Here is a 24,312-nt window from a genome sequence, read left to right on the forward strand (position 1 = left end):
TCCTGAGCAGGGAACATTTTCTGAGATTCAGTAACGGGAAAGTCAGTGCGAAGTGAGTTTCAGCTAGTAGAGGGGTTTGTCTCCCATGTAGATTTTCAAAACTGCCATATAATGCTTTGAATATAGATAGAGAAATAGCAACCACTGTGTAGCACAAATATGGGCATCGTGGATGAAAAATGATGGTAAAACTCATCAGTAAACTAATCTTCGGAATGAATTTTTCTGTATTGTGTATGTTATCTGACATCAGGCAGCAGAGTGTGAAAAATAAACCTGCTGCTTCAAATCTATTTGACAGTGATTAGAATTTTTCACCAGGAAAAGAAGAACACTGTAAAAGGATAAATAACTGAGACGCCTTTATAGGTTTGCTGCCCTCACTTTCAAAGCACGGGGCTGTGCAAAAACATGACTTCAAGGCCGCTGCTTTTGCTTCAGAATCAGTAGCCCTGTGTCCTGCCTCTAGTTTCACTGTAGGTGGCTGAGCTCTAGTGGTAGCCAGATACACGAACTGCCCGTGTGTCTGGGGGGAGAAGGTCCGGAGGCAGAGTCTGGCAAGCTGTTAAAAACGTGCAGATGGCAGTTTTCTGACAAAGCATGTGAAGAGACTGAGTAGCAGGAGCTGTCTCTGACGGCGGAGAAGTAAAAAGTAGAAAGCAACTAACTAAGGTCAAAGTGACCAGGGCAAAAGAGTCTGGTCCTTGGGAAGAGCAGGAAGGGAGCAACATCATGTGAAAATTATCAGAAAACTGAATTTATACGGCTCAGGAAACAGTGTGATACTACAGGAAACAAATATAAAACAAAGGAGTTTGTAGCTGTTAGGAAAAAACCCCAAAGAACAGAAAGACAACATTTTCTTAAGTCCATTAGTGAAAGGAAGGCCAAGGGAATGGTCTGATGTTCAGAAGGGAGAACCACTGATAGGTGGCGTCAGGAACACTTTAAATGCTTCTCCCTTCTTCTGTAAACTAATGATCAACTTTGAACTAAGGCTGCAGTGAGTTAGAGTACTTACAGAAATAAAATATTTCAGATTGTCTAGCAGTGATGAAATTCGTAGTAGACTACACTGAGGATGGGTTGGAGCAATGTGGCCCACTGCCGTTCTTTCAGAGTGTGAGAACTAGAAAACAGAAAATAAAACAACCGATGTTAAAAGGTGAGAAAGGAGAAACCAGGGAATTACAGACCAGTGACTGTGATCTGCTAGCTGAGATGGGAAAAGTAACCGAAGCAGATGTTTCTGTGCATTTAGGACTGTGCAAGAGAGAAGCACCGAGCTCATGCGGGTTTGTGGAGAGCGGGTCATGCCAAAGCAGTGCAGTTCCCCGTCAGCAGTGCGGCTGGCGTTGCAAATGGGAGGGAGGGTCGTGTCCTAGGCGTCAACTTCGTGCAACCTGTGACAGTGCCCCAGAAGACCTTCTCGTGACGGATGTGTGGTGGTGTAAGTAAGTGGGAAGTGTAAGATGGAGCTATTGCAAGAAGCGTCACAGCTGCTCAGGGGGCTGAAGACAGGGAGTATAGCCATCAGGCCTTACTGGCAAAGGGAGCGTGCAGATCTGTACTCTTCGATATTGCATCGGTCTTTTGGCTATAAACAACAGCCTTCATTAAAATTTTTAATGATACAAAACTAGAGTGCAAGGCAACTCTAAGACAAAATGACGACATGGAATAGTGGTGACAAAATCCTGTAACTGAGTAAGAAATAAAGAAAAGGCAAAGGTTCTTTATTTTGGCCAGAACAGCTGTGTACACAAATGTGGTTATGTGAGTATCATGCTGAAAAAAATGGATCTGGAGTTGGTCACAGGGCAAACCAGATTAATGGTGTCACACTGTTGAAGACAAGCATACTGAGGGAAATAAACAATACTTTGTGAGGCACTTCTGATAAGGCCGCTGAGGATGAAGTTCAGTTTGAGGTACTGTGCCTTCAGAAGGAAGTGAACCAGCTGGAAGGAGAGCAGAGGAATGCAGCAGGGATGAGTAGAGATCTTGAAAACAAACTTTGCAGAGGGTGAAGGAATTGGAGCTCCTAAGTCAAAGAAAGACTGGAAATAGAAATGCAGAAATACCTAAACGAGGGCTGAAAGGAAGGAAAAGGTATGTCTGTATGCCTGTGACGGATCAGATAAGAAACAATGGGCTTAAATTTCAACAAGGAGGATTAAGGTTAGATGTTGGGAGAAACATGCCAGTACGAAAGCTATCTTAAGAAGTGAGATAGAGCACTTGGGAATGTGCAGCCTCTGGTGCCGGAGGGCTTCGTTGTTGGCTTGGGCCAATGTCACTTAGTGTGTATCAGGAACAGTGCTGTAGGTCGGGTGTGTGGTCTGCGTGATTTCTCAAACCCCGTTTTTAGTCTCCAGGTAACTATAAGGATTCCAAGTTCATCAGATTCATGCCCTGTTGAGGTTGCTGCAAGACGGAGCACGTGAAAGGGAACAGCCCCTCACCCACCAGCATGGGCTGGAGTAGAAGCTGCGCTTTATTTTGCTGCCAGACTTTGGTGGGGGCTCTGACTCTTCCCCAGGGTTTGCTGTTGCCTTCCTATGTACCCCTGTCCCGCAAGCGCAGTCCCCTTGAATTAGCTGCCCTTTATGGGGACCTGCCTCGTGAACTGAAGTAGATTTCAGGAAGTTTATGATATTAATAAGAAATAGAAGCAACTTGAGAATGTCTTATGTTCTCCTCCAGTTTTGACATACCGTTTTAACTAATGGAAATTTCAACCATTTATAGATGATATAAAGGACTATAATGATCCACCACAGTATTTTCTGCTTTACAGTTATTGCAAAATTGACTCCGAAGCTTAGTTTCTGGTTGCATTTAAAATAGTTTTCTGAATGGAAACAAAGCCAAACAGATTTGATTTTCATTCATCTGGTCTTTTTCAAACGAGGTTAAACCCGTCCAGTATTCAGTGACTATTGCAAAGAAACAGAATAAATGTCTTCAGAAGGAAACCAACTATTTGCAGGAGTACTTCAGTGGAACAGTTCTTGAGCCAAGAATAGCAGCAGCGATTGTGCTTTGGTAGCGAAGTGGCAGCAATTCTGAGAATGCAGCCAGACCTTTAAAGAGCCCTCAGCTGTGTGCGACCAGTGCAGAGGGGTGAACCTGCTCGCGGGAACACCTGACAGCAACCGAGCAGCTCCCCCGCTGTGTGATCAACGTGTATTTGGGGCAGGGGGGAGGAGGAGGAAGAGCAAGGAAGGGAGGGGGGGAAATGGCTGTAAAAGAACTAGAAGTTCGTGGATAAACAATCCTGTGAGATTTGAATATACGCGTTGATGAAAGTTCTCTCTCTACATGTCTTCCTAGAATTTGTGATGATACTTAGGTCCTGAAAATGCGAGCCCACCCCCCTCCTGTTCACGTGGAGCCCTCCAGCTGCGGTTGTGACGGGGCGGTCCCCCCTTCCGCAGGGGCAGAAGGCACCCGGATCCGCGCTGCGCCGCTAGGGCAGTTCCCTGCGTTTAGCAACAAACACCGCCTTTGGTTAATACGCTCTCGTGTTTGTCGCTCGGATCTTTTTTAGACGGAGGCGGGGAAGCTGTTACGGGCTTGGCAGCACGCCAATATACATCTGGGCCCGGGTCTGCTGCTGCCCGCCAGGCGCCAGGCGCGTTGGGGCAGGGAGGAGGGCGGCCAGGGAGGAGGGCGGCCGGCAGCGCCCGCGCCTGCCCTTGGCTGACTTTCAAAAGCGGGAGAAAAGCAGCTAGGGCGCTAATTGTCGCTGGGTCCCAAAGTGAAAATGTTTTGTGACAGTTGAAAGAATTTAAAGAGGAAGGAAGATCGGTTTAGTGTCAGCTGCAATTAGATAATCAAAGCTTAAAAATCCTGCTCTGTTGATGCCTTCACCTAGAGTTAAGGAGCGGAGCGAGGGGAAGGGGGAGGAGGGCTGTGCATGGAAAGGGCATTTCCATAGCCAGTGCAACCGAGGCCTGACCGAGCTTGCAGGTTGTCTGGGCGCACGCTTGCACAGAGAGATTTTCTTGGCAGCTCTACAGGATGAGGCTCACACTGTACACAGCCGACATATTGAAGCCGAGAGCCCTGGAGAACGTAGATGCAGGAGTAGAAACAGCTCTGCACACAATGTAGCGTCTCCTAGGATGGTTGGGCGGCTCCTTTCTTCAGGTATTTTATTACCCATCAGCCCTTTTTAGAGCCAAAAGGCAAAAAAAAAAAAAAAAAGGAAAGTAACCCTAACCCTGAGAAAATAGCATCTGCTTCTGTTAAATCAATTTATTACATAACATTTCAGGGAGAGAGCAGCAGCGCAGCGTCCTAAGCTTTTGGCTGCATTTCAGGTTTGATAAAATGGCGTCTTCGCAGTGAGCTGCTTGCTAAAGATACGTTGCACTGAGCAGAAAAATGCAGTTATTTGGTGTTTTCTACTGCTGCTTTTGCTTTGGAGAGGTAGCATTTAGTGGAATTTCTACTCATAATGAAAAATGTTTATTTTTTGCTTGTTTTCTTGATGCATTTAAAAGCTTTCAGCATCAGAGGAAAGGAACTACATTTTAATGTCGTAGTGCAGAAAATTAAAACAGGGTAACAGGCTTTCCCACTTGTGTACTTAACTGTGGTTTAGTTTTAAGTGAAGCAAGCTGCTTTATTCAATGCTTCCTTCTCTTTTCTCTGTTTCCACATTTTGTATGCTATTCAGGATTTGAGCTTCCCTAACATCTATGGTACTTGCTGTAAGTTAGCTTCGTAAGTGGCTTCAAATAGGTGACAGTTTTCAGGTTTGCCCTCAGCCTCAGACTGTGTATGCATAGAGCTGGGTGCAGCAGGTAACCTGAAATAGTAGCACTTCAATTCCCAGATTTTCTACTTTATTATATTTCGTTCTTCAGAGTAGGTGCTTGTGTCATTCTCTTTTTCTTTTATGAAATTACCCTACATTTAGTCTAGCACTTCCAATGTTTCTGGCAATTCCTATTTAATTCAGATATAGAAAAATTCATGTATAGACTTTTGAAGATCTGCTCACATTGAATTGAAAACTGTTTCTTTTGGGGGGAAGACGTAATTTGCCCTTTTTTCTTCACTTCCCACTCAGAATCACTACCCTTTGTGTGACAAGAATAAATCCCCAGTAGGACTGTGACTGGCCTTCGGGATTTTTCTCTCTTCTGCATGTCAAAGCAAAGAACAACATCGTCTGAGTCTGTCCTTTGGGCAGGACAGGACGAGCCAATGAATCTGGTGGTTGTTATGCCGAGGAACATGAACTGAAAAATAAAACCAGTAGTAAGAGAGGGAGTCACTATTAGATTTGATTTTAAATTGGTTGAGCAAAGCTTATTAATAATGTGTCTCCCAGTGAAAGTTTGTCGCAGGCTTTGCTGTTTCACACCTTCTCCATAGTTCGGCTCCGACATCAGCTGAAGGTTACAGCATACTTCAGTGCGCATAATTTTACTGTGCAGCATTCAGACTAATTACTGCGATGGAAGTTATGAAGATAGGTACTTTCAGTTGGCTGAATAAAAATGAAAAGAAATTATTGTAAATGACATTTTCAGAGGAGATTGAAGTTGTGGGGAAGCTGCTTGCGCAGGCAGGGTAATTCGCTTTTCTAAGTAGCGCATGCAACAGCGTCTCCCGTTTCACTCTACTCACACTTCGTTTGTAATCTGTGTAAACATGAAACTGATTTTGCAACTAATTATTCATATTCCTTATCAAACACAGCCAAAAATGTTTTCTATTTTTAATAGGTACTAAACTGAAGTTGTAAAGTATGTTGGGTACAGTATGTAATAACACCAGCAATCTCCTCCCATCACATTAAGGATATTATTTAAAACCAAAACAAAACCCACACGCTTATTGATAACACTGATCAAAGCTGTGCATTTTTCAGGCGGCGTGTATGACTGCAATTTGACAGAAGTTACGTTTGTTAAAACCAAATTTGAGCTGTTATTCTTGGTATTAGATTAATTTTTCCTTCCTGATAGCTGAAGAGATATTGTTGATCAAGGGAATCCTATCGTACAAAAGATCGCAGAATCACAGGTTGGAAATCAGTTTCACTTTGCAGTGTACCAGGGCTATGATTTGCTAATGTAAAATACCTGCGGTTCCTGTTCCTGATTCTTTGTTTAAAACCTTTGCTCAGTTCACAAAGGATAGCAGTGCTCCTGGTGGAGTGCAGTGCTTTTATTACTGATCTTTGCATAAATAGAGAGGAACTGATTCTTAAGAATTTTTCAAATGGATTTCCCATTTCAGTCTTAACAGCTTTGAAAACAAAAGAAAATATTCACAATTTCTATGAAGAGCCGGTTTCCTGGAAAGTTGGAAGTAATCTATGTGTTCAAAAAAAAGCCTCAAACAAAATTCTCTAGTTTTAATCATATACAATAATTTGCTTTCATTATTTTTCCTAAATGGATTAAGTAGGACTGTGTTACTAGTTATTTAATTGATAGGAATTAAATCCTTTTAGTCTAGAGAAAATGGAAAAGTGGCTTTTGGTTATTTGCTTTTAGAGACAAGAATATGAAAAGTCCTTTCTTCAGGATCAGTTCTGTGCTCAGCCTCTTATGTTTGTCCAGCAGCAAAGTCACAGTTTTTCCAGCTTTCTGTTTATATTGTGAATTTGTTTTTTTGATTATCTTTATTTCATCTGTCCTGTTTCTGACAAGTTTTATAGCAGCAGCCTTTGGTGTTAAAAACCAATTGTCCCGGTAAATATTTGGGCACTGTGAAGTTATTGCATGTCTCTGGTTTTGGTCTTTTTTTTTTTTGAATCTATGGCTCGCGGGAGGTGCCAGCGTGGTCCCGCTGACTCCAGAGCAGGGACGGCGCAGCACAGGTACGCTGCTCCTCAGGGAGGGCTTCCTTATTTTGTCACCTAAAAAAATTATTGTAGTCCCTATCAAAGCAACCGCTTTCTGTTCAGTCAGTGGTTATTGCCGAGGCTGCAGCCTGAATCTCAGTAAAAGGAGCTATGCTGATGGTACATGAAAGGGAGTAATCACGGAGTTGCAAACCCTTGGAAAGCAAAGGGGTTTGAGCTGCATGTGTGCTGCTTCCAAGCCAGATACTGTCGGGAGTAGATGTGCTTATCCACGCCGAGGCACCTGGCCATTTTCTACTTTTAACATGGTCATCGCCTGGTCTTTATAGTTCTCACCCCGCGTAATTTTTTTTTCTTCTTGTTTCTCTGCTCTTCAAAATCCTGATATATTATGTAATGCACCATTTTGCTCCCTACTCTCAGGAACCTTTCTAAGCTGTTTTGTCATCTTCCTCTTCCATTCCTACCCCTTCCCTTTACTTTCTGTCTTCTAAGTGCTCTCAAACTTGAGCGTTGCTTTAACCACCATCTTTGGGGAGAGGAGAAAGAAGAAGAACTGATTAAGCTCCCTTTCATCTCTTCTTGTCGGTCTTTGTGCCATTTTTGTGAGTGTTGAGACGTCATGCACTGTGATTGATCCTTCTTCACAAACCTGCCCCGCACAGACGCTCCCGCTTGCCTTGGGCAGCACCGTCGTTCTCCCAGGTACTCGCACATGGAGCTTAGGTTTCAGCTTTGACAAGACCTTTTTATTGGAACAATTATTTCAAGCCACTCTTAAATCTTTGTCATGTCTGAAATGTGCTGAATCTCACCACCCACAGTGCTGAAAAAATCTCACATAATTCTTCTTATCTGATTCCTTGGTTACCTCAACTTTTTATATTCTGGTGTGGACTGCTGCTGCTTTTTTCCTTTGTTCATTCCTACTCTAAGAATGCCGCTTGCCTCATTTTTCTGACCCTGTTGACCCTTTTAAAGTCACTTCACAGGCTTCCTTTCCCTTCCATGCCTTATCTGGGATTCTGGTCTCTGTTTAACACCTGTGTAGCAAACCTACATTATCAGGTAAATTTTCAACCTTCCTCCTTAGCTCTGTAATGTAACCAGTTGGCTTCATCCAGGAATAACATGATGCTTTCTTCCTTTCTAGCCATTGCATGTAGGAGGGAGAATCCCAGTAAATCCAAGTGGCGCCTTTCATATTCTCGTTTGGATTTGTCGTACACATGTCAATTATTTAGCTCTTTCTGTGAAAGGGTAGGCTTTTCCTAGCATCAGGACAGGTGATGAGCTAAGACTGGTTTCCCTTCCTTTCTCTAACATTTGTACTTTTACTGCAATTTATTTATTTTTTTTTAAAAAAAGCAAGATGCAGTCTGTCCTCGTTTAGTCTGTTCTTTCTTCATCTAGATAAATCTTCATGAGGCAACCAAGTAATCATCCCCTTTCTTGAAGAGCTACAGGTGGAATGTGTGAATAAGAAGACTTTGTCAAAGAGAGCGCACTTTTTTTATTCTTGGAACAACTTTCTTCAGTATTAGAACACCTCTAATTGGAGGCAGTTAAAGGAGCTAATCACACCAAAATATCTGTGATTTAAATTAATGCATATTAGGCATCCAATGTTAACAGCTTATTTGGAAGATTTGTTGCATCCATCATAAAAAAGAAAAGTCATGTTTCTGCAGATTTACAGCAAGTAAAAATATTGGACATGCATTTTTCTCCCTTATTTAGACAACCAGTTAAGAGGAGCTGTTTTGCGGATCGTCTCTAGCAATATCCCTAGGATCAGGCTGAATTACTTGCTATAAAATTCCCATCAAAAGAAATTAAAAGGAGTGTTCTGTACCAAAAATCTTGTAGAGAGCAATCGGGATGGGAAGTAAATGCAAAATCTTGAACTAAGCTTGAGTTCTTAGCATGAGAAGCGTTGTGCCTTCCAGTTTAACTTGGTACCCCAGCAAGCAGTTAGGTGCTCAAGAGCTTTTGTTTAATTCTTTGGATTAGCATCTGTGTGTGAGGATGTGGGAGGTGCTCTGGAAAGGCTGTCATCGGAGTATAACGTAGCACTGATTGTCATTGGTTTGGGGAGGAACTGGACTGTATGTGCAAGTGCTGCAAAAGAATGTTTAAACCACATATAAATCCTTTAAGAGCTGATTTCGTGGCAAAACTGGCTGTTATTTACAAAATACCTGAGTTCTCTGCTAAAATATAAGCTAAAGCAGTGGTGTTTGAATATATACTTGACAGTGAATAGTAAAGGTGGCTGTCTGTATTTGTTCCTTTATTTACAGGAAGGGTTGAAAACCTAAATGCAGGATGAATTCAGCGTGTTGAGTGTGATGGGGCTGTGTATGTAATGTCTAATGGCAGGCAGACATGTTACATTTTTTATTGGATGCTCTTGCTTTGTGTTTCTCTGAAGAATGAGAATTGAGTCAAAATAAATGGTAAGAGTCTACTAGATAGTCTTCTGAGTTTTTTCCAAATTTACCTTTTAGGTTTTCCCCTTAATTAGTGTATTTGCTATCCTTATTTATCACCTGCTTATTGGTTTTGCTAGTACACTAAGGGATACAAAGCACTTTTGTTGCTCTGTTCTAAAACTGAATAGTTCCACTATTTTAATCTAGCGTTTTGCCAGATTAAAAAAAAAAACAACACTAAATGTGAGCATTGCACTTCATTGTAGTGAGGAAAATTACTGTATTATGTTAGCGAATGTACTCTAAATTTTAGCAGAATGCAGCGTTGTAACTAGCAATGTAAAATAATACTTACTAGAGGGCTTTTGCAGTGCTTGAACGGTGGACTCATTTTTAACCTTATTGGATCCTTTCAGATCTCAGCCACAGTGGATTGGGAGACCATTATGAGAATTCCCACTGGGGACAGCAGCCCGCTTTCAGGAGTGAAGGCAACTGCAGCTGGGATAAAGTGATAATAGACAGGACTGACAAGGAAGCGTGGCCTTCCATTACCGGAGCCGAGACTGAGTCTGCCTCAGAATGTACTACAGACACTGACTCTGCCTCCAACTGTGGCTCAGAGAACAGTAGCATGGCTACAGGGAGTGCCCAAGGCAACTTCACTGGACATACAAAGAAAAATAATGGCAATAATGGCGCCAATGGAGCACTCGTCCAAAGCACTTCTAACCAGAGTGCCCTTGGAGCTGGTGGAGCAAACGGCAACAGCAGCTCGGCCAGGGTGTGGGGTGTGGCTGCGGGCTCCGGCTCTGGCCTAGCTCACTGCTCTGCCAGTGGTGGGGATGGAAAGATGGACAACATGATGGGAGACGGTAGAAGTCAGAACTGCTGGGGTGCTTCCAACTCGAATGCTGGCATTAATCTTAACCTTAACCCTAATGCCAATCCAGCTGCCTGGCCTGTGCTTGGACATGAAGGAACTGTGGGAGCAGGCAACCCTTCCAGTATTTGCAGTCCGGTCAGTGCCATAGGTCAGAACATGGGCAACCAGAATGGGAACCCCACAGGCACCTTAGGTGCTTGGGGAAACTTGCTGCCTCAAGAGAGCACAGAACCACAAACGTCCACTTCTCAGAATGTGTCTTTCAGCGTACAACCTCAGAACCTTAACACTGATGGACCAAATAACACTAACCCCATGAACTCTTCACCAAACCCTATCAATGCAATGCAGACAAATGGACTGCCGAACTGGGGAATGGCTGTTGGCATGGGGGCCATCATCCCGCCCCACCTGCAAGGCCTTCCTGGTGCTAATGGAACATCGGTTTCTCAAGTCAGCGGGGGCAGCGGTGAAGGAATGGGCAGTTCAGTGTGGGGGATGTCCCCAGGTAATCCTGCCACAGGAAACAGCAATTCTGGGTTCAGTCAGGGGAATGGAGACACTGTGAACTCAGCATTAAGTGCTAAACAAAATGGATCCAGCAGTGCTGTGCAAAAGGAAGGAAACGGAGCGAGCGCATGGGATTCGGGGCCTCCTTCTGGTCCTGGGGTACTAGCGTGGGGCAGGGGCAGTGGCAACAGTGGCGTTGGTAGTATGCATTCTGGAGCTTGGGGCCACCCCAACCGTAACACCAGTAACGGTGTGAACGGTGAATGGGGTAAGCCCCCAAACCAGCATTCCAATAGCGACATCAATGGGAAAGGATCAACAGGGTGGGATAGCTCTAGCGTTACCAGTCCGAATCCTGCCATGCAGCAGGGCAATGAACAAATGAACTCTTGGGCCAAAGCTGCAGCGTCTGGCACCACAGCTAGCGAAGGAAGTAACGACAGCAGTGGCAGTCAAAACGAAGGTAGTACTGGGAGGGAGGGGGCTGGAGAGGGCAGGAGGAGAGACAAAGGGATGATAGACCAAGGGCAAGTTCAGTTGCCAAGAAATGACCTTGACCCCAGGGTCCTGTCCAATACAGGGTGGGGACAGACCCCTGTAAAGCAAAACACTGCCTGGGAATTTGAAGAGTCCCCGAGGTCTGAACGGAAGAATGACAATGGAACAGAGGCCTGGGGTTGTGCAGCTACTCAATCTTCAAACTCAGGGGGGAAGAACGATGGGTCCATCATGAACAGTACAAATACCTCTTCAGTATCTGGGTGGGTCAACTCTCCACCGGCAGCTGTTGCAACAAATACAGGTTGGGGAGACAATAACAACAAAGCACCAAATGGCCCAGGGGGATGGGGAGAGTCAGCAAGCTCTACTACTGTTAATAATGCTGCTGCTGCCAAAAGCGGCCACGCTTGGAGTGGGACCGCAAATCAGGAGGACAAATCACCTACCTGGGGTGAACCTCAGAAACCCAAATCTCAAAACTGGGGAGATGGACAGAAATCAAATCCAAGCTGGACTTCAGGAGGTGGAGACTGGACAGATTCATCATCTGTTCCTGGACACTTGGGTGATGGGAAGAAGAATGGACCTGGGTGGGATTCTGACAATAGATCAGGGTCTGGTTGGAATGATTCCACAAGGTCTGGGACCAGTGGTTGGGGAAATGGCACAAACAGCAAGGCTAATACAGGTACAAGTTGGGGGGAATCTTTAAAGCCAGGCTCCCAACAAAACTGGGCTAATAAACCCCAGGACAACAACGTGAGTAACTGGGGAGGAGCTGCTTCTGTAAAACAGACGGGGTCAGGGTGGGTTGGTGGGCCAGTGCCAGCCAAACAAAAGGAGAACTGTGAGGCAACTGGCTGGGAAGAGCCATCTCCACCGTCCATTCGCCGCAAGATGGAAATCGATGATGGTACCTCAGCTTGGGGCGACCCAAACTACAACAACAACAAGACTGTAAACATGTGGGATAGAAATAATCCTATAATTCAGAGCAGTACCACAACCAATACCACCACCACTAGCACCATTATCAACACAAATATGGTTGAACCTCAGCCATCGCACCAGTCAAGTGCCCAGCCGAACCGGTCCCCGCTGCTTGGTCCAGGTATGAAAATGGTTTTATAAGATACTCTATACCAGTACCAATTACTGAATGCTGTCTGATCACTATGTAGTTACACATTCAAGACAGAAATTCTGTATTTATGTCATAGAATGAGGTTATTCATTTACTCCAAAGCAGTGTTAACTCTTTGAGGACAGAACCCATGGAACCTGACACACAAGCTTCCAAAGTCCAGGTGAATGTAAGAAAGGCTTCAAACAATATCTGGTCAATAACACCCTAGGTCCTTAGACTGTTGATCGACATTTATTTGCCAGCTCTTCCATGGTTATGTAGCACCTTCTTTTTATTCAGCCGTTTGAGAGTTTGGGGTCCTTGCTACCTTTTGTTCTCCTACTTGTCTTCTGTTACCATTGCTCAGTCTTTGTTCTTGTTTAGGCAGTACGCATCTGTTTCTTTTCTGGAAACCATATCTCTTGGCAGCAGATGTTTTTTAACGGTTGCATGAATCTAGACTGTTGTTTCTCTGTCTTCTGTTTGTTGTCTTTTATGAAGAAACGGTTCCCTTCCATACCTCAGGTCTCAAGCACGGGTAGAATCCTGGACTTTTATGTGATTCTCGTAAAGCTGGATTAGTTAAAGATGTTAATATTCAGGGTGGCTGGGAAAAGTTATTTTAACTTCAGCTATGTTCCAAAGACAAGCTTTTAGGCATCTAGGAATTTTTCTAATCAAAGACAAGGTACCGCTGTAGACAAGCAGCAAGGAATAAAAATGGGGGGAAAATGAGAAAAATGCGTAGCGGGGAGGTACTTAAATAAAAGTTACTAGCAGACCTGCTCTGTGTCATGACCACAGACTTCTCCAAATAAATCTAATCTTGGAGTGCTCTTTGAAATTCTTCATCTGATTTTTGTCTCCCAAGTTTTTGTTTTGTCTTGGTCATGGCTAAATATTGACTTTTTAACTGTGTTTTTCTCTAAGTAGGTTTTGTTCTGCTGCTCTTATTTCCATCATCTTTCTCTTTGATGTTTTGAAATAATTCAAACTTAATGTAATGTCTGTGTAAAAACAGTCTCATGGTCCCTACTCTGGTCTAATATTTTAACAGCGAGTATCTATTTTAATAAAATAATGTGTTCCAGAAGGAGAAATCTTTAAATAGTCTTGTACTTGGTCAGTCCGACATACGTGATCCAGAGTTCGTTTACCTTAAACTTGTTTCATCCTTATTTAAAACTTGACTCATGAAGCCGACAATTCAGATTTCTGATTGTAGTGGGGATACCTTGAAAGTGGGGATTTGATTGGTGGTGTTATTTTTTTTATTAAGCTGATTTTTGGATAATTATGTCTCTGCTTGTTAGAACTGTTCACATGCAGTGATATTAATGCTATTCATCTAATCTAACGCCTTGCGGAGGAAAATCTGCTGTTCTGAGTCCTTCAGATTTTGAAAATGGAATTTAAAAACTGTTGTTCTGCAGGGATTCCTCTGGAGAATAGGTGGTAGCAAAGGAAGAGTTTCCTTGAAGTAATATGTTTATGCAGTCAGAGAACTGCTTATTAATTTCTAACCATCCACTCAAGATATTGCAAGACTAGGTTAAAATTACAGTATTGTGCATCTTGCAGAAATGTTCATTAGAAAGATTGTCAGATACTAAAGCAAAACCAGCTTGCAGAGCGTACTTAAGACAGCATGCAAGAAAGGATAAATTGAGTAATAGTGAAGGCAGTTTGAAATACGGTTCTGACATTAGAATTTAGATAAAGTTTTTGAGGGTGTAAGTTAGGCCTTTTGTTTTGTGTTTTTGCTTACATATGCCTACAGTTGTGCACATGGGGACAGACAAAGGCCATGCATGCAAATATTTTGAAGGATTATTGTCTAATCTGCAAATGGAAGCTAGGAGTAGCCCACGGTGTCTGTGTTATGCCCGTCTTTACTTTTGACTGTGCTTGCGAGGGGCTGGTATCATGCTTACCTCTCAGAGCGAGAGCAAAAAATGTGATTTAAAATGATCCTATTAGTTTCCCCATTCATAGTGCAGAAGACCTATTTTTACCACTGCATGTAGCGCACAGCAGCTGTAGAGCAATATCCTGTTGGTCTTTGTGGAAATTTACACAAGACTTAAAACATCTACAAATCATGTCCCATCTGGGACAGCTAAAAGATGGGAAGGAAGTAATGAGCGGCTTTCCTGCGACACAGACATGGGCTTATGGTTTGTTGTCGTGCTGTTTAACCTTATTTTTCCTACGCCAGTTCCCTGTCCCGTTGGCTGTGCGTTTCCAACCTATACGGTAAGGGGCACAAGAATCCTGTAGCCAGGAGACTTCTGTGACCAGCAACCAAATTTCATCCAACAACAGTTTTCCATGTACAGTATTTCCATGAAAAACATGACCATGTAATTAAAGGTTGCGCCACAGGGCACGGGTTGAACACTCACTGAAATCTTACAGCACTTGAACTAAGTAATTACCACTGGCATTTTGTCTTCCTGCATGGGTCATGACGTGCTTTGCTAATCATTTTTAACGTTCCCTGTTATTCAGGGAATATAATGAATGAGGAACCCTGGATTCTGTTCCCGTATTAGTAGGGCAGCCTGCCGTAGCTGTAAGCCGGTGCAGCCACGCATCCTGAAAGCAAAGACGTGGATTTTGATTTTGCTGTACAGCATTAGTTAACTGTTCACAGAGGAGCAGCATTGCCTTTTGGGTTTTAACTGTATGCTGTATTAGTTTAGAAATGGAGGCCAAGTTACAGTCTTGTTATTCAAGTTGTCACCCATCCCCAGAACTTCTCGGAATTCTTTGAACACAGAACTTAAAAGCTATTGATGGGAAGCAGATGTTGCTACACACTTGATGACAATGCATAATGCTCTAAGGAGTTTCTTTTTCTATTGGGGGGTGGGAGGAAAGGGGTAGATAATGTGACAAGCATAGTCCTCTCTGGTTGTAGGAGCTTGCTCCCAAACCACCGGTGAGTTATTTAGACAGAGGAGCAGAAAGCCTAGTGGTTTTGATTTGGTTTCAATTTTTCTCTAAATTGCTTGTGCATAATTCTTGCTATTTAACTCTTGTGACTTCGGTACAAGGGGAATAAGAAGTGAGGAAAGGTTTTGCAAACTGGTGGTTAAAGAGAGATTTCTGGATCCCAGACAGCACCAGATCCTCCCTCCAAATGCTGAGACGCGAGCTTGATGCTTTCCTCTTCCCGTTCGTTAGGTAGAGCCTGTCAGGCTTCCAACCACCTGTCTTCCAGCTGAGAAACAACAAAAGATAATGTAGGCTTCCCTATGGAGATTTTAGGTTGAAAGTTAAGGTCTTTGTGGTTCCTAGAGAGTAATGAGCTTAACTTTTAAAAATCCGAACCAAGACTAAATTTGGAAAGCTCTGAACTTCCCTCTGTTCCTTTTATAATCCAGTGCCATTGTCTCAGCAGCAACTTACGTGTCATTCGTAGCATGTAATGTATGTGAAACAGAGGATCCAGGTGATGCATTTTCCTTACTCTGAACTTTCATCAGAGTGGATTTGAAACCAGATCAGCTTTGAGCTCCTTGAGGATGCTCAAAACACCCTGGCTGGGGTGCTCAGCCCTCTTAATGGCCAAGTTGTGGGGGACAGCCAGGTGATACTGAGAAACCTGCCTTCTGTTTCCGCACAAGGTTGAAAGCCAGGTAAGAGCTTCCCTAATGCTCAGCAGTATGCAAAGGGATGGAGCTCCACTGCATGAACCAGAATACCTTTCAGAAAATGAACACTTGAAAGGTTAAGGGTTACAGGAGACCCTTAAAAACGTATAGAACTGTCCCCTTTACACACACACTCCCCTATAGCTTATTTCTTTTCTATTAATAGCAGATAACTAGGGGCTGTTTTGTAAACAGTCTCATTTTTCTACCTAATTTCTTCCTTCTTCATCTACATACGGTTCTAATATTTCATTTTGCCTGTATTGTAGTCATACGCTCTGGTATTTATCATGGACCAAACAACTCTGGGCAAAACAATTTCTGCCATCCAAATGGCTGTAGGGTTATTTTGAGGGAAAACAACTGCATCCTGCCACAGCTTAGTTAACATTTCACTTTCCCTTGAGGATTTCCTGCTGGCTGTGGCCCAATGTTAATTATGTTTTTATTTCTATGAAACAAAGCTCTGCCAATGTGTCCGTGTTTATTACTCACTGCGATCTTTTTGTTTCTTGCAGTTCTAACAGTGTTTAAAAACTTCTGTATTAAAACCTCCCTTTCTTGCCAGAGAATCCTTTAATGGAGCTCATTCTGTTGCAAAACAACATTCATACAGACCTGGGTGTTTTCTAAGGCATGTTTTAAGGTTTTTTCTCAGGAAAGCCTAAACACATTTTCTTTTCTTGAAAAAAACAGTAAATTTTCTCTGAGCAGAATTTTTGAAAATTATAGGCAGGCTCCAATTTTGAGACCACTGTGAAGGTGTTTTCCCTCCAAACAGCTGCGTAGAGGAACCTAAAACAGCTGCTTACTTTCATTCGCCCACTGTAACGCTGCTTGCGAGCTGCCTTCATTGTGGTGTGACAGTACTGGAGAGCGTCGCGCCGCCAGAGGCAAGCTGTTGGGACTGCAGACTTAGAACTAATATGCCACCTGTGCCTGTTCCAAATATGGAGCATACTGGGTTATTTTGAAAATTGAGGAAGAACAGTGTTTATAAAAAGAGAGCCCTCTGGAGAATACAAAGTAAATTTCTTCTTTTACCTGTAGAATTTTGCATCGTTCATTCAAAATGTGACTTTATTCACCTTTTTAAGTTTCTAAAACAGAGTCATATGGAGTCATTAGAAGGTAGCGCAGAGATAGTAATGTTAAGACAGCAGGTGCGTAACACAGAGGGGAGATGGGTTTGTAATTAAGTACGCTGGCATTTACGTACAGGTTAGTTTTTGCAGCGTGCAAGTTATTTCTCCAGCAGCATTCAGTTTTTATTTACTTATTTCCTTCACTTAATTTGATCTGTTAAGATAGTTTTGAAAACTTTTAGTTGATGCATTTTCTTTGCTTTTATGTACTTGCAAGTATTCTCTCAGCAAAGGCTGGCTGCCTCGTTATTTGTAATCCCCTATTATTTACCTCTCAGTGCATTTAAAACACTTAGCTCAAAATAACGTGGACATGAAAAAAGCCCACAGATGTATCAGTGTTGTTGAATTTATAGTAAAGCGCAACAGAAGGACCAGTTCTTTTGAATTTTCAGTCTACAGCCTAGCACACTTTGCCTTTTCAATATGAGTTGTGTTTTCAGGTTGATTTCATAAATTGAATTAAGTTTCCAGTACAAGTTGCGTTAACTCAGAGAAGTACTATTATTCTGCTCGCTCTCTATTTGTATTTGTATTCTACTTGGTGCTTTAGAGATGTCTTGTTTTCTGTTTCATTTGCCTGCAGTTAATCTTTTTCAGATGCCAGTATGATTAAATACATGCAGTTGTCTGACAAGGTTGCCTCCTGAGTAGTGAGGCAGAAATTCAAATAAAGCTTTCATTAAATAAAGTTGGCTTAAAGATCCAAGCAGAAAGCTTGAATAAGTATTTTAGGTGCAACACCAGGGAAGTGGTCCCTTTAAGTAGAGGTTCATTCCTACACATGCGTATGTGTCTCTGTACTCACTTTAAATTAACCAGAAATGTAAGACACCTTGATAGAGCTTAGAACATAGTATTTTTGTTTCAAATGGAAACCAGTTTAATGAAACTGTGAAATTTTGGGTTGTTCCAGGAGTATGTTTTAAAACACCCTGAATCTTGCAGGTAGTGAAGGAGCTTTATTAAGCTATGTGTTCCTGAACATGTCGACTTACTTTGGGTATGTTTTACGCCATATGTACTTCTGTCAGTATCTGAGAGCACTGCAGTTGCTTTAAGAAATAGAGCCTAAAACAAGTAAGTGATACGGTAGCACTGGAGTGGTGGACAGACAGATAGGAGCCCATCTATTTGAAAGGATTTTTCTTCTCTGCTAACCAGTGTTTGAGTTGTTATTGGCAATGGATGTTGCTGGCAGTTTCTAGTAACAGAAATTCTGTTGAAATCAGTGAGTTCTGTAAAGACTTGTTGCTCAATGAAACGCTGTTGATTAGTTAGTTTAATGTATTTCAAGGTACTCTTAAATAAAGTTCTTTTGTGGCAACTTCCTTGCCATTATCTTACCTACTCTAGGTGTCAGTTTGTGTAGAAAATGTTACGTTTCTGCACTTTAAAACCTTTCCAGAGTATTTTTACAGATAGCAAAAAAGGAATAGTGCTGCAGCAAAGCAGGCACCTAGCTCTTAAATTATAAAAATTGGCTGAAATCAGAAATTACACCCTTTTTTGGGCAGTAGCAAGACCAGGTTTCTTTCTTACCAGATCTGGTTCCATGGCGTGAGCTGCCAGAAGTTACAGATCTGTCAGGGCAATAGTTGATGGAAATAAAACACCCAGACTTAATATTCATCTCCAAGGAAAAGAGAACAAGTTCCTGAATTAGCAGCTTACTTAACAGTGGAAGTTTTAAGCAGACTGAATTCTGCAATTCTTGTTGAGATCTCGGCTGTCATGTAATGGAGTGCTTTTTGTGACAATTGTAGAAAAACAGGTTGATAATTCGGTATATGCAAACATTTTGTTTTCTTGCCTGTTACCTACCTCTCTGGCATATTTTTAAAAAGTACCTTGAACTCCATCTGTGATCCAAATTTGTCTCCTTAAGAAAAAACCTTTTTTTAAGAGGTAATGGTTGTTTTAAATTCAATTTACACTTCTCCTGTGTCGGTTAGTGTTGCTCTTTGGGACTCAGAAGCTGTATGGCTGTTCCTGGCACAGTCAACCTCAGTGCTAAAATCAGTGTCATATGGATTTAAGCGCATTACGTTCAAGCTGAGCCAGACTAAGACTATTTCTTTATAGTAGCTTACGTCTTTCAGTGAGTTAAAATAATACTCTGTAGGAAAACAATGGTTTCTACCTGCTGTTCCTCATGATTTGAGTATAGATTCTAATTGCAGTCCTGCCTAGTTCTCCTTAAAAATAATATTTATTATAATGTAGAGGTTCAGTGATGAAGGGGTACGTAGGGAACACAGTCAACCACGAGCTCTAATAACAGCTTTAAGGAATGCAAACGACATATATAACCTACATTGAAAGTTGTAACAAACACACACCATCTTACTCGTAGGGCATGAGAAAAGAGATTTGAAAATTTGTAAATGGTTAACTGAAAGTAGCTTGAAATCTTTCAGTGAAGCAAGGCCCAGCTCAGATGTGGGTCCTGGTCTCCTGAAGGCTCGCAGTGCTGCGTGTGCTCCCGAGCCCGCTCGGTCTGCCCTGAGAAGTCACGCTGGAAGCAACTGCTCCCTTGGGAGCGGGTCTGGCACTCACGTGGCAGCCTGACTGCTCCTCGCCGTCCTGAAAAGTACTCCTGTCGTGACATCTTGGCATTAGCACTCAATGAAGAAAAAGACTTTCTGAGACCAAATCAAAGGGATTTTTTAAAATATGTTTAATTATAACTGTGTCTACTTACTGGTTCGTGCTCTTTCCAGACAAAACGCTTAAATAAAACGTCCATCTTTGAAACTGTTGACAAAAGAAACCTTTCCTCTCGTCACTGTTGTTCTCTGCTTCCCCTTGCTTCAGCAGGCTGGGGAGAAATGCCTACTGTCCACACAAAGACCGAAGCTTCTTGGGGAGAGCCGTCGTCCCCTTCTGCTGCAGTTGATAATGGCACTTCAGCATGGGGGAAGCCCCCTAGCAGTGGTACAGGGTGGGGAGATAATCCTGCCGAGTCGGCAGGGACATATGGAAGAACAAATGCTCCAGCTGCTGCCCCAGCACTGTGCAAACCAGGTACGTGCGTGAATGTCACTGCCGTAAGAGGCTGGGGGGGAAAGGCAAGGTGTATCTGCTTCTGCCAGCACGTTTAAACAGCACTCCTTCTGTTTTTCTGTACGTTGAAATCTTAATTTCATTCTTAAAGCTCCCATTAGCTGTCTCAAAATGCTGATATTCCAGATATGAAATTCATATGAAATTATGAATATAGTGCATCGATCCAGTAAATTTAAAGGTATTCTTTAGAGTATTTTTCTGTATTTCAATAGGAGTGTAGTATAAATTGCAGAGATGCAGGAAACTAGAACATTGCAGAAGGCTGTAAAGCAGTACTTCTCCCTCGCTGCCTAAAAGAAACCCGTATTGGGATGAGAATCAACTGAGCTCAGTCAAGATAGGATTGATTTTGGTAGGAGACGCATAGGAATGACTAGTCTTCTCTGCTCGGTTAAACTGAGGGAGTGCATATCTCCTTCAGCTATTGAAACTCTTCACAGGTTCAGGAATATCCTGAGCTATTTAGTGCTTCACGATTCCTAACTGGCGTTATTTGATAAAAATCCTCCATCTGTAAATGCTCTGGTGGCTACAGGGCTTTAGACTCCTGTGTTGCCTGTGGTAGTCTTAAGCTTCACTCCTGCAAAATACTATACTGAGAGGGAGAGAAGGCCCAGAAAACGTAAACAGAGATCGATCTTAAAATAAGTAATCTCGGCTTTAAACAGAGTAAACAGAACAAAATGGAACAAGGGCACACAACCGCACAGCTTAGTGTAAAGCATTCCCTGCCACCCACGTGCTCCTTTCAGATCCCGGTCTTCTGAGATGGGAATGAGCTTCTGACCATTAGTGACCTTGAAATTTGGTTTTATTCGTTGGAATAATGTGACGGCTAAAATGGTGAGATTCATTGAAAGAAAATGGCACTTAACAAGGGTGTGGTCATACATTTGGCTCCTTGTTCCTAGGAGACCACAATGACTGTGACCACAGATCTTGCTTGTTCAGGAAAAAGCAAGGCTTGCTGTTGCTGGACTTTTTCTCCTATAAAATATTTAGAGAACTTTTCTTTTTCGATAGCTTCAAAGGAGTCCTTATCATTTAATGCCAATTAAGCTACTTGATGAACTTCTATATCTCTTGAAAAATACTCTTAATATTAGCACACTGGATGTGGCATAAAAGGAAATAGAATCTGATATTTCTTCTCCCTCTTTCCTTTCCCTCCAGCTTCAAAATCTATGCAAGAAGGCTGGGGCAGTGGTGGGGACGAAGTGAATCTCAGTACTAGTCAGTGGGAAGATGAAGAAGGAGATATGTGGAATAATACTGCTTCACAAGAGAGCAGCTCCTCCTGTAATTCCTGGGGGAATGCCCCGAAGAAAGGACTTCAAAAGGTAAGACAAAAATAAAGATACTCCCTAGAAAAGAATGGAATTAGTATAACGTTTCTAGAATAAGTTGTCACAAATTCTGTGTTACGTTACACCTGAACTCTTAAATTAGACCTCTGACACCTGAACACAAACACAGCTTGCCACTACAGTGGTTCAAGTACAGCCTACCTTGTTTCCAAGGGAAAATGGGAGACGTCAGGTGCTTCGGGAGTTTCGCTGTTGTTGCTTTTGTTTTCTCTAAGTTTTATAAGCTTCCATGTATTCTGAAGAAATGATAATGTATTAACAGAAACAGAAAACGCGTTAAGGGGGTTTTTGTACGCTTTCTGTCGTGGTAGAAAAGCGAACAGTAGTTTGTGATGAAGTGATTCAGCAAAAAATACCTATTTCCTATTTGTGAGGATCAAATAGATAATTTTAAGGTCTGTACTGGTATGAGAACAAAGCAAATTCGTATTAATGCCGCGCTCAACCGAGAACATAGACAATTATGTTAGGAAGTTTTCCATTGCGCAGTCTTTATTTCAGGACAAGGCCAGGCTGTAACTTTAAGGAATTGGGAATGCATTTAGCCAGTTTGTTTGTTATTCCATTAGCCAACAGTTAGGCCAGTGATTTGATCAAGTATGGTTGTTTCTTGTACTGTCCGCAGCCCAAAACAAATCCACGCTTGTCCCTTGGTACTTTCTGGAGAACTGAAAGGAAGAGACTTCTTAAGGATTTTGTGATAGAAAAGCTGCACAGAGATCTTTTAAAGGTGTTTATCTAGACGCTCTTGTTTGTTTTTAAGAAAATACACTGAGTAACATTCTTAACTTCAAGGTTGCAAACTCGTTTTTGGGAATGTTTTTCAGGAAGTGTTGTACTATTTCTGAATTTTTGATTTCATTATGTTTTTCTGCCAAGGATTAAAATGAAATATGTAAATTCAAAGGTGGCTTTAATTCAGTGGTCGGCAAATCAAATACTAAATCGTACACTGAACACCTGTTCAGCTGAGATAAAATTTGTACGCTTTGTGGGGGAAGAGAATCGTAGTTACGTTGTTCGGAGGGTTCTTCAGTACTTTCTAAATTAATGTACTAATATATCTTTCAGTAGCATGTACTATTAATACGAAAAACTTACCACATATTTTATGTACATCTCACTAGTATGAATATGGGAAGTGGACCATTAATGGAATCTCCCGTTTATTTACTAAGGGTATGAAGACATCTAGCAAGCAAGATGAGGCCTGGATCATGAACCGTCTGATAAAACAGCTCACAGACATGGGCTTCCCTGTGAGTAGTGTTCATAGCCAGCATGCTGGTGGCTTAGCTTTTGTACCTTGTAGTTCTGACATTCGATGTTTCAGGCTGTAGCTACAAAAAGAACTTCAGTCTCTGCTTGAGGCCGGGAAGGAATTGTGTTACCTGCATTTAGATGTTTTCTCTAATTTCAGAAATCTACCATAAATTAGTAGGGTGCTCTCTGAGATTACTTGGTGCTGTACTTGGTGTGATGACATTTCTAGATCATTTGAAGTTGAGTTTTATAACAACAGGTGTTACTCTGAACTTCAGTAATAATTTCACTCACGTTCCCCTTTTCTGATACAACTGAGACTGGAGTATAGCTGGTTTTTTTCAGAGAGGCATATCATAGTGATATTTAAGTTGTCCATAGAAAACAGGAAGAAATTTAAGTAGAGCAGTATGATTTGACCTTGTAGAACTGGTACTTACTTGACAAACTGAAACTAACTGAATTGTTGTGGGAATTGGTAAAAGCAGAAAAAAAAATACGTGCAGACATTATTTGTGCTGCTGAATAAATATTAAAACAAGTGTTCAAGATAGCTCTGTTTTCTCAGTTTGCTTTGAAATCCTATAAGCATGATTACTTAACATAGTCCGTTTTTTTGACAGAGAGAGCCAGCGGAAGAGGCCTTGAAGAGCAACAATATGAATCTCGATCAGGCCATGAGTAAGTATCTGTGTAATAATTTTTCTTTCCCTTAAAGCAACACAGGAACCATTCATGATTCTGAGAGTTTGATCTTATCCAGATCTATTTGATAATATTTATTTTCTTGCTTTTGCTTATGTAAGAAGTCCTACTCCTCTGAACCGCTGTTGGCAAATCCACTCTCTGCGTCACCTTTTTCAATACATTTCCCCTTTCTGTGAAGGTGCTCTGCTGGAAAAGAAGGTGGAAATGGACAAGCGTGGAATGGGAGTGACCGACTATAATGGAATAGTCACCAAACCCCTTGGCTGCCGCCCACCACCAATCTCCAAAGAGTCTTCCATGGACCGCCCCACCTTCCTTGACAAGGTAAGTTCAGAAATATGAATGTGATTTACAGGTCAAAACTGTACACGATATAGAAATGTCGATGATTTCTACTGTCTGTTTAGAAAGCGGTAGAGAGAAATGTGAAAGTTAATACCACATTGCTTTGTTCTTTTTCTTATCTTTTTTTAATATTGTGGGGAATTTAGTCCTTGTGAAAGGACCAGTAATTGCATTCCCACATAGAAATAAACAGTGGTCATCCCCAGTGCTACACCTGAAATGAGAATGTAGCAAGGAATCAGTAATGCAATGGAACTAGAAATAGGGGAAAAAAGGAAACGGAGCGCAGAAAGCCTTTCACTCTGTAGGAGCCCAGAGAGTCAGCAACCCTTGCCCAAAGTAACGATCAGGCAGGACCAAGGCCGAAATTTTCAAGAATTAGGCTCCTAATTCCTGTTTTAGTTTTGAGCTCCTTATAGATTTCAGTGAACGTTCGATACTTAAATAAGGATGAGGAGCTGAGGTA

At 42.1% G+C, this 24,312-nt stretch overlaps 1 protein-coding gene across 6 annotated transcripts in view; it reads left to right on the forward strand.

Annotated features, from left to right (window-relative positions):
- The window catches only part of TNRC6C (trinucleotide repeat containing adaptor 6C), a 112,125-nt gene that overhangs the window by 59,947 nt on the left and 27,866 nt on the right, over window positions 1-24,312 (forward strand). For 3 of the 6 annotated variants that reach the window (XM_064467246.1, XM_064467243.1, XM_064467247.1), the window contains exons 5-11: window positions 9,684-12,275; window positions 19,912-20,121; window positions 21,337-21,503; window positions 22,156-22,260; window positions 22,709-22,789; window positions 23,417-23,474; window positions 23,680-23,825. In XM_064467246.1, the coding sequence (XP_064323316.1) occupies window positions 9,684-12,275; window positions 19,912-20,121; window positions 21,337-21,503; window positions 22,156-22,260; window positions 22,709-22,789; window positions 23,417-23,474; window positions 23,680-23,825 (3,359 nt within the window). The remainder of the gene's footprint in view (window positions 1-9,683; window positions 12,276-19,911; window positions 20,122-21,336; window positions 21,504-22,155; window positions 22,261-22,708; window positions 22,790-23,416; window positions 23,475-23,679; window positions 23,826-24,312) is intronic. The other 3 variants (XM_064467245.1, XM_064467248.1, XM_064467244.1) reach the window with 2 other exon arrangements.

This window comes from Phalacrocorax carbo, chromosome 16, assembly GCF_963921805.1.
Source record: "Phalacrocorax carbo chromosome 16, bPhaCar2.1, whole genome shotgun sequence".
Classification (NCBI taxonomy): Eukaryota; Metazoa; Chordata; class Aves; order Suliformes; family Phalacrocoracidae; genus Phalacrocorax; species Phalacrocorax carbo.